This window comes from Octopus bimaculoides, chromosome 5, assembly GCF_001194135.2.
Source record: "Octopus bimaculoides isolate UCB-OBI-ISO-001 chromosome 5, ASM119413v2, whole genome shotgun sequence".
Lineage (NCBI taxonomy): Eukaryota > Metazoa > Mollusca > Cephalopoda > Octopoda > Octopodidae > Octopus > Octopus bimaculoides.
This window is the reverse complement of record NC_068985.1, coordinates 62,732,849-62,744,152: the sequence shown is the minus strand read 5'-3', so window position 1 is coordinate 62,744,152 and position 11,304 is coordinate 62,732,849. Positions and strand designations below refer to the sequence as shown.

The 11,304-nt window shown below is 36.2% G+C and overlaps 1 protein-coding gene across 1 annotated transcript in view; it reads left to right on the top strand.

Annotated features, from left to right (window-relative positions):
• The first annotated feature begins 224 nt into the window (after window positions 1-224).
• Window positions 225-11,304, top strand: part of LOC106879853 (U1 small nuclear ribonucleoprotein 70 kDa) — a 33,586-nt gene continuing 22,506 nt past the window's right edge. Inside the window, exons 1-2 of the mRNA XM_014929568.2 lie at window positions 225-1,309; window positions 10,312-10,374. Of these exons, the coding sequence (XP_014785054.1) occupies window positions 1,166-1,309; window positions 10,312-10,374 (207 nt within the window). The 5' untranslated portion in view covers window positions 225-1,165. The remainder of the gene's footprint in view (window positions 1,310-10,311; window positions 10,375-11,304) is intronic.

The window sequence follows — 11,304 nt, the reverse complement described above, 5'->3', positions numbered from 1 at the left end:
ATCTTATGTATCCATCATTCTTTGATGTGCATCAGTTAAAAAAAATTTATATAGCTGTGGTTTTCCGTGTAATTCTCAACATACTTTTTATCCATCAACTCTGTGATATGTATGAATAATATATATATATATGTATTTATACGTATATATATATATACATGTATATGCGTGTATATATATGTGTGTGTGTACATAGATACATATACTTGTCGAGGTATATACATATATACAGCAGTCATCATAGAATTTTCAGCATCTGCAGAGTTCGCTTTCGCTGTATTTTAGTATTTAATGGAAAGTAAAAAGAAAAAAAAGGTAAAAAGAAAAAAAAAGAAGTATGTGCGCGTGTGTGTAAAAATTGTAGAAGCTGCTGCTGCTCTGAAGACCAATGATAACCATTAACAGTGATGAAGGCATACATGAAGATATTATTCAATGCGAACAGGTTATTCGATCTGGCCCACCTATAACCAACTTGCACGAAGGTACATGTTCACGTACTGAACTGATAACAAACATTACTTCTTTTTCGGAAAGCTGCATTCCTTTTAAATCATTATATGTTGAAAGTTCAGCATAAACGAGTACAAAGTCAGTCAATGATTGTTTCCTTCTCTCGCCCTGCCTTTCACAATAACATACCAAGAGAACGAAAAAGTCAGATATCGAGAAAGTAAGTAAAAATAATAGAAACTGAGAGAGATAGTGGGAGTAAAAGGGAAGTAGATGGCGTTGGCAGCAGTATCATCATCGAGCACCATTGCTGTGGAGGAGCAGACATAGGAAGTGAGCATGTGCTATTGGCTGACGACACGAACTGCTGTAGACATTACCAGTCAGATTTCGCAGTTGATCTCCAGTTCACTTGCAAGGTACACGTAGGCAATCAGTCTTTGTGATTAGCAAATTTTTTTTTAAACTTGAATTTTGAATTTTCAGTGTGGAACCATTTTTGCGCTGTCGACTACTTTATCCTTCAACAAAACATTAAGGACATATTGAAGCCTTTTGAATTACGTTAACTGTTTCCAACGCGGAGCACTTAAAAACGTTTAAAAAAAAAGAAAGAAGGAAATTGCACACATTACTGGCTTCACTTATTTCTTAACGACAGATTTTTTCCGAATATTATTCATTTAAAATCGATAATTAATTTACGGAGACAATGACACAATTTTTGCCACCGAATCTGTTGGCTTTGTTTGCGGCCAGAGATCCTATTCCTTATTATCCTCCAGTTGACAAACTAAGTCACGAAAAAAAGAGAGTGCCATATACAGGAGTAGCACAATATTTCAAGGAATTCGAGGTAAACCTGATCAATTTACTTTATTTCGATTACACATTTATTGGCTTATTTGTATAAAATTTTAATTTCGCTGATGTTAAAATATGATCCACTCTGTATTTGTGATGATATGAATATGTATTTCAATGGTTAGGGTGGGATCATGCTGTTTCTATAGTCTACTTTTTTTATTTATAAAATCTTTACTAGAATTAACTGCGAGACAAAAGGTGAACTTAGAGTTTTTCCAAAATGGCGGTTACTAGTGTCGCCATGCTGATTGCCTGAGCCGTTAGCCATTGCAGGTGAACAGGACATCCTTCAGCATTTACGTGGTGCCTGATACATTGTTTTAGAAGAGTTCTGTTAGTATTTACGATATCGCTATTGTAACATAACAATCATGCTTGGAACTTGTTTGTGTGTGACACTAGAAAACTGTCAGATGACAGAAGTAGCGATGATAATTATCAATTACTGGGAGGACTACTAATTTTCTTCCAACTCTTGCTATAATATATATATATACATACACAGTTACTATTTAATATACAATTACTGCTGTTATAAGTTCGTTGTTTTGATTTCTTTAAACGTGACTTGAATTTTCACTGATGGAGACTATCTTCGACTTGTGACTCTCTTTAAAAATGTTTGTGGTTAACTAATCCGAATAAACATAGCCACGCGGCTACCAAGATGCATGAGTAATATATAATCTCAAGAGGCTACAACCATGGTCGTCTCTTGACTTTCCCGCGGTCTTGATTCGTTTTATGTAAATTCGTCTTTTTCGTTGGCGCTCCTTAAATAGTGATTGTCTGGCAAAGCTGTACAGTCCTTCGAAAACTCGAATATTAATTCCCATTTTTTAATTCTTACGTTACCAAAGATATTCTTTTTTTAAGAAGGATATATGCCTATCACAAGCATTGTAGATTTTTCGATTTTTACACTAATTTTATTTAATGTACTTCTCTATACGAAAATACTATGTTATTTTTAGTAATTCATCTTGAGTTACAATAAATAAATGAAATAGTTTTCAACTGACTTACCTATCTTTATAATCTTCCCTTTTAAGTAATGGAACGGTAGCATCGTCTTTACTATCGGCAGGACAGTGTGTCACACATTGCTTACGAGTATCTTTCCATGCTTTCTTTTTAACCTTTTCTTTAGATAAATAATTATCTGTAACAGGAAATGTATCAATATATTTATTTTGGACCACCTTATCTGATTTATTCATGTTACAGCAGTTCAGGAGACATTTTCGGTGAGGATACTTCCTTCCAATTCTGTAAAATATGGGTTACTGATTTTGAATCTTCTTCATTCGACTTGTTTTTGATGATGGGAATCACCGACATTTAGAAACATTTAGATCCTTAGATTTAGAAACAAAATTCAAGTAGAATGTATTAAAATCACTTAACGGAGACTGATAGTTATCCAATGTTTTCCTAATTTTCATTTTTCTTGTGATAACGCAAGGAGTTTTTCAACAGAATTTGTTGCACACATTCTATAGGTATATATGCAAGCTTGATTTTTCTTGCAAATTCAGCTGTAGAAACGTTTTATTGTTTTTGTTTAGAGTTGATAGTATCTGAAGTTCATTACAGATCGATAAATGGTTGTTATGACTATTGCTATAGTAACCGAGATTTCGTAAACTTAGCCTTAAAAATCCTACATTTGTCATGGTTCATAACAAATTTATTACAGCCCCCCCCCCCCAACCAATCACTTCTTTTTCTATTGCAAAATAAAACCACTTTCTAATGTCTGATCGAGATTGGTTCCTGAAACATTTTTAAATAAGCAAATAAAAAAAAAACATTCGTCCCGATATTCGCTTGAACACAATGCAACTTAAATTCTGTGTTGTAATATGGATAACGATTTTATTTTTTCTCTTTTAGAATGTTACTTTTTTTTTTTAATGGATTCGGTGACTATCAGAAATATACATTGTTTAGAAAATTGTATTTAGCTGTTTTGATTTCACAAAAGTAAATCTTAGACACTAATACAGAAAATTCTAGTTTTCGTAATAGATGGAAATATCAAATACAAAATTTTGAGATAAACTTCCCAATTTCGTAATACAGACACTCACATACAGTATTAAATGTAGAGGGTGGCAACAGAAAGCCATATATATAATAATACTTTAGTATTCTACATTCATCGGATTGTACTAGATTCATATTTGAGCGTCTTCCGGAAACACACGAATTTTAGATCTGTGTTCTGTACGTCGGGTGAAGCGTCGCTTTTTTCCGGAGTATGTCGTTCGGGTATTTTCGAGATTAGCAGGTCTTTAAGAGATCGCGGCAATGTCCCCCTTTTGACACGAAATTCGTAATTTAAAATGGTATAATAATTTTTTAGTAGATGATGAAGAAAATATTGAAAGTATTAACAAAAATTGAGACTATCGTCTTGCTCACACAATGATGGAAAGTATTCAATGTTTGGTAGTGTACTAGATCAAGACGTCACAGTTTATATTTTATATTATTTTGGCTTACAACCGGTACTGTCACCCAACGTATTTTATTTATAGGTAATGCTATGTACATCTGGCCTGGGTTACTTACGGACTTAGGTGTATGCAAGGACATCTTTGTATTTCTATGAAAAACAACAGGGTAAAAAGTGTTAATAAAATCAGAGAGGTGCTTCAAAGATCCTCACTAAAGACTGCTACTTCTGTTGACTTGATAGGATGAAAGGCTAACTTGGCCAAAGCAGAATTTGAATCTGGTGCAGAGACATAAAAAAATGTGCCAAGCTAATTTGTCTAATACGTAAAGGATTTTAATATGGATGGAAAATTTGGCATTTATTTATTGTTAGTCAAACGGTCACTTGGAATCTATGATAAGTAGATTTCTTCTATTGTTTGTCATTGGACTGCAGCTGTACTGGAGCACTACCTTGAATGGTTTAGTTGAACGAATCGACCCAGTACTGTTTTCTTGTTTTTAAGTCTAATAGTTATTCTGTTGAACTCTTTTGCCAAACCGTTAAGTTACAGGGATATTACACCGGTGTTCAAGCAATAGTGGCGGAACACACTACATATTCATATATGATAGGTTTCTGTGCAATTTACATTCTACAGAATTCACTCACAAGCAATTGGTCAACACAGGGCTACAGTAGATGACACTTTCTGAAGATGCTCTACAGTGAGACTGAACCCAAAACCACGTGGCTGCAAAGTTAGCTTTTTAACAGTCATGCCTGTATCTATGTGAAATAATTCACTGTTTTGAATGAGAATGGGCAAAGTACATAGTGAACTTAAGTGTTGGTCTTCTGAAGACTATCAGCTATACTGTGTGTAAAAAAAAAGATGGTGCAGATATTCTTTTACTTGTTTCAGTCATTTGACTGCGGCCATGCTGGAGCACCGCCTTTAGTCGAGCAAATCAACCATTTTTTGTAAGCCTAGTACTTATTCTGTTGGTCACTTTCGCCAAACCGCTAAGTCACAGGGACGTAAACACACCAACATAAGTTGTCAAGCGATGGTGGAGGACATACACAAACATATATGTATGTATATACAGCGGGCTTCTTTCAGTTTCCGTCTACCAAATCCATTCTCAAAACTTTCATCAGCCCGAGGCTATAGTAGAAGACACTTGCCCAAGGTGCTACACAGTGGGTCTGAACCTGGAGCCTTGTGAGAAGCAAGCTTCTTACTGCCTAAAAGATAAAAGACAAAGACGACCATGGAGGAATTTGAACTCCGAATATAGAGACAAAATGCTGCGATACTTTCACACTCTGCATGTTAATGACACTGCTAGCTCATCTAATGTGAAAGATTTTAAAATTCCATATCTCTGGGTTGTGGGTAGTTACAAAAATATGAAATTCACGGAGGCAGATTTTCTACTGCTGTATTCTCATCCTTTCACTAAACCTCATTTGTTTTTAAGATAGTATTTATCCATGACCAGATTATTTTTATGATGTAACACTTATTTACAAACTACCATACAAGAAGGCACAACCAGATCTGTGCATGCAGACACAGAGCTTTTGACTTTTCATCTACCAAATCCCAAGATTTTGTTCAGCCCAGTGCTATAGTAGACGTCCCCTATGCTGTGCAGTGTGGTTGAATCTAGAAATACTTGGTTTCTTAACCACACATCCATGTCTATGCATTATAAGTAAAGCAAAAAATGGGCTGTATAAGATTTGTGTATATGTGTTGACAATTGCTCAACCTATTCCTCCATATGTGTTCATCCATGTAGGCAATGTGAAAAAGACAGCTTCAGATACCCCACTGCTAGTTGGTATAGCGAATGCTGTAACATCCGCCCAGCATCCCGTGTCTCACTCGATAGCTAGACAGATATGTGTTAGCAAGTGCAATGATCGTTAGTGGATCGTTAGCTAGACGGGTGGTAAAATGCTTACTTAGTCATTGCAGGTTACAGAAGCATCAGTGTTGTGCTTACAGTTATTTTGCAAAATTTCATCTTTCCAACCATGGGTCCGAAGAAAGTGAGTGCGAAGGACAGTGGTGAGAAGAAATGGATGATGTGCATTGCATTAAAGAAATTATTGAAAAAATATGACCAGGGTGTGCGTGTAGTTGACATGGCGAAGCAGTATGAGCGTAGCACTACTACGATCTGCACTATACTGAAGCAGAAGGTGTCAACCAAGGGCATTAAAATAATTTCTAAACAGCAGACATCTATCCATGAGAATATGGAGAAGATACTATGACGGAGGCTATAATCTACGAGAAGGCTCAAGGTTTGAGAATTCTAAAAAGAGGACCGGCATTCACCCCCTTGTGATGCAGTGAGAGCCGATATGGAGGCAGCTGAGCATTACCTTAAAACTTTTGCTGGAATTATAGCAGCCGAAGGATACATACCCCCGCAACAAGTCTTCAATTGTGATGAGACAGTCCAAGGAGGAGTTATATAGCAGCAGAGGAGAAGAGGATGCAAGCAGCGACTGCAAGATTAAGCTGCTGCTTGTTTATTGTTTGGAAAACCCCAGAGCCTTTAAATCACATGAGATTCTGAAAGAAAAACTGCAGGTTATGTGGAGGGCAAATCCAAGGGCGTGGCTCACCAGGAATTTCTTTGTGGAGTGGGTAAATTTGGTCTTTGGTCCTGGCATTAAGAAATATCTCCAAGAAAATAACCTAGTCCTGCAAGCTTCATCCTGGATAATGCACCTGCTCCCCCACCTAAACTCGAAGAGTTCAAGTTTATAAAGGTTCTCTACCTTCTACCCATCACCATCCCTATCCTGTAGCCCATGGACCAGCGGGAGATTTCTAATTTCAAGAAGCTCTTCACCAAGCAGCTGTTCTGTTGCTGCTTTGAGGTGACGGAGAGCACAAACCTCACCTTTTGAGAGTTCTGGAAGGACCACTGTAACATCATGATATGCCTCAAAATTATTGATATATGGCCTGGCAGGGTGTTACAGAGAGGACCTTGACCTCTGCATGGAAGAAGCTGCGGCCTGAGGTTGTGTCTGAAACGGACTTTGAAAGACTCAAAGTAGCAGTGATGGACAAGATTGCTTCCCTTGGCAAGTCCATGGGCCTGGATGTGGATGAAGGTGACATTGATGAGCTGCACTCAGAAACTGACAACAGAAGAGCTAATGGAGGTTTTGCAAGAAATAGGTGAGGTAGAGAAGATGGAGGAAGTTATCTCTACAAGTGCATTAAGGGAAATGTTGGAGAAATTTTCAGACTTTATTCAAAAAGAAACACCCAGGAAAAGTTGCAAGTGAGTGTGTGACAGCGCTATTTAATGACACTTGCCTAACTCATTTCAGAAACACTGAAAGTGAAGATGAAACAGACCTTATTGGACAGGTTTTTATCAAATTTCTGTAGAGGAAAGCGTGGCAAAAAGGCCAAAAATCAGCGAAAAAGATTGTTATTCAGTTCAGCCTTTCTCCTCCACCTCCACCGTCATTCTTAAGTTGTCTGATCTTCAAGGTAAATGTTGTACATTATACATAATAAAACCAGTTTATTGCAGTACCTTCTATTGCATTGTTCTCTTATACAACATTCGTTGTTTACAAGTACATTTTTCTTATTTAAAAATGCATAACGAAAAATTGCGATGTTTATTGGGGGAGGCTCAGAACAGATTAATGGCATTTCGTTTCATTTCAATGGGGAAATTTGATTTGGCATATGAGCAATTTGAGTTACAAGCTCCGTCACAACGAATTAAACTCATAAGTCAAGATACCACTGTATATATGGAACCACAACAGCTGCTGACATTTTGTGAGGCTCTTACAATTGGGATGATTACATTCAAACATTTTCATTGAAAATAAAGTACAAAACTCTTTTACTAGTCAATATACCATTGGCTATGTACTCTTACACAATTTAATGAAATACATTTACATAACAGAATGCATCTAATGAAAAAAGCTCATTAACAGGCGAGACAAAGGTGAATACAGGTGTGTAACATACTGAAAATTAATATGTATTTCTCACTTTCACATATTACTTATAAAATGAAAGAAATATATAATAGTATTACTATCAAGCAACAATATAGTTATGCTATATATCTATCGTGAAGCTGTCCAAAGTACCCTGTACATAAGGGCACTTTACAAAACATACACACATGGGGTATTGACCTGATATCCTTTCGCAGTTTTTCAACTGATTGAAGTCAGTATTTTCTCTGACATCCATCTCAGTTAATTTTGCTTTTCTGGAAGAAAAGCCCTCGTGTAACTAAGATGCGATTTCAAATGGTCGTAGCCCTTTGGTGGCGAAGGTACCTTGTGGCTTTTTGCATAAACAATATATGAATTAACTATAGTTAGACATGATACTGGAGATATATGGATCACCATACCTTATATCAGGACTCCAGTATTTCCACAGTCGAGGAAGCTGCTTGATACCAAACATAATGTTTATCATAAAAAGAAAAAAAGCTCGTATTTCCACAGTATCAGCTAGCTGCTATAGTGGAGCAGGACTTCCACAAATAGAAATTATGCATTCAGCATATTTATTTGTTTCTTCCACAATAGTTTGCAAAATACTTTTCGGTAAAAATTAATAGTCCAATGATTGAGCATTGCGAGGTAGGCTGTGTTGTGGAATAGTCTTTTCTGTGAAATTGGTAACTGGTTGACGTAATCTTCAACCATATTGCTATAATCTTTTCAATATCAGATTCGTCTAAAGACAAATCACTGTTGTTTTCATCTATATTTTGTACATCATCAAGAGTAAAACCTTCAAAGTCGGAATCGCTACTTGCTGATGCCATATTGTTAAAAACTAAGATATACACTTTTCATCAAACGTTGAAAAAAAAAGTCTCCAAAATTTCATGGTATTTTTGCTTGAATGAATGCAGGAAAGGTTTTAAAATTTAATATTATGATTTATTTTCTTTTTAGCAGTTTCGTAGAGGAATCAGATAACCAAGGGGTTAAACATTTTGTTTTGGGTGGGTTTAGCGTTTGTCCTGTTTGAAATTTTTGGGTGATATGTGTTCATGCATTCATATTCATCACAGGAAACTAGATGTTAACAAATGGGGGCTATACAAGCCATGTAGGTCATAGCAACTCCCATGTGTTGATCTAGTTCTCATATCTGAATTTGTAGTAGGAGCTACAGAAGAAATTATAGACATGGAAGCTAAATCTAGAATCAAAAAGACTCAAGATAAACTTAGCCAACAACTAAAAGTTTTAGTAAGTGGGAAAGAAGAACTACTTGGTCTGGTAGTCTTGATGCCAGGGTGGCAGAAGTTATCTCCTGCTTACAATAAATATCGTGTGAGAAGCACACTGAATAAACCAGCTGGAGGAGAAGTCTTCTTGAGATTAAAATGGCAGTATCATTGTCTCTTTGAGGACAGCTTCATTTTCCTCCATCGAGAAAAACATTGATCGTGTTCACCACGTGGTGATGAATGACAGGCAATTGACTATAAATCAAATAGCCAATACTATTAGTGTATCCTGTGAGAGAGTGAAGAATATTCTGCACAATGAACTTGGCATGACTAACATTTCTGCTCAGTGAGTGCCATGTCTTCTGACACCTAATCAAAACCACACCAGGCCGATCACATCACAAGAAAATCTGGCATTGTTTCAGGCAGTTCCAGCTGGTCTTCCCTAAGCCAATATGAGTGTTGACTTCATCACTGAGTCAGAGACAAAGCAGACAATACATACAGTGGAAAGTCCCCTCCTTGCCTACTCCAGAGAAGGCCATGGTCCTTTCATCTACAGGGAAGGTAATGGTCTCAGTTTTTTTGAGATACAAAAAGCATTGTGCTAATTGACTATCTTCAAAAGGGCCACACCATCAGTGGATAGTACTATGCCAATTTGCTATCGGGACAAGCACCTAGGAACAGAAGGTCCTTGCTTTCAATGGCTGTTGTGTGTGACTGGCTTTAAACTGGTTGATTCCTATTCTTTGATTTCAACCTCCCTGTTCTCTTGATTTGGCCCTAGTTAACTATTATCTGTTTCTCAACATGAAAAACCACTTTGCTGGGAACCAGTATCACCGTGATGACATCTGCTGTTGATGACTTTTGTGACCAACAGGATGAATGCTTCTTCAATTGGATACAATCCTTGCAACAAGGGGGTACTGTGGAAAAAATAAACTTCATTTGATTACATTTCATAAGAGTATTTTGATCAGCCTATGAACTTTTCAGCTAACCCTCATAGCTTCAGGGGACAGGGTGAAGATTTGGTTTTGGAAAGGTGAGTTGTAGAAGATAGTTTCAGTGCATGTTGATTATAATCAAGTTGGTAGTTAGTTTTAAATGAAATCAGCATAATTACAAGTTTCTGTAAGAATTGTGTATTCAGGACAGCAAAAGTTGTTAAATGGGTAGGATTGAAGATCACATATAGACATGAAGTGGAATAGTGAAAGAACTGTCTTGCAATGGAAAATTTCAATTAAATGTTTCTGCCTTTGTTTACAGGATCCTAAAGACACACCTCCACCAACTAGGATTGAAACGAAAGAAGAAAGAAAAGAAAGGAAGGTAATTTTTTTTTTTTTTTTTTCTATAGATAACTTAAGATATTCTCATTTTATTAAATGCTGTCAATCATGAGAGGAGATAATTTTATGACATCTGAATAATTAAGTAATCTTGGGTTTGTATGTCTTGCATAAAAATTAGTTGAATAGTCGTCAGTCAGTGGATTTGTACATCTCAAAGTGTGATTATGATGCTAAACTGCAATTATCAATGAAACCACACAGCCATGAGTGGGCATGGCTCAGTGGTAAAGAGGTTTGGCTCCACTGCCCACCTTGAACGAGTGTTTCTTTTTTTAATATAAGCTTGGGCTAACAAAAACCTTGTGAATTGATCTATTAAATGGAAATAAAATACAACTGTTGAATATATGTATGTATTTATCTGATAGTTGTAAACAAGTGTCACTATCATACAAACAGTATCATATGTTAGCAATCAACTTTTATATGTGAAAATAGTACCTTGCTTGAAAATAGGTGAGGGTTGGTGACAGGAAAAGGCATCCAGCTAAAAAAAAATTTACATCTGATCCGTGCAACCATGGAAAAGTGGATATTATTATAATGATGATGATAGTAATTTGTGAAGCCTGAGATCTGATTATGTTGCTTTTTCTCATGTTTTTATTTGTTGTGATTTCTAGCAGCATAACACTTTCACCCATGTATGTCTACTCCATCATAGTTCTTCTTCACATGTATTGGTTAATGCTTTCTATGCACAACCAGTCTCTAAACTTGTGCTCTATCTAATTTCTCTGCAGATCTTCCACATTCAGCATCAATATTTTTCATTTCAAATCATGACTTTTGCACAAGATTGAAACCAATTTTCTTTTCATATCTTTCTTCTTTTTCATTATATTTTTATTATGCAAAAACTTAATTCCAAGGTTTCTGTCATTGATTTCCCAATAAATTTTCGAAA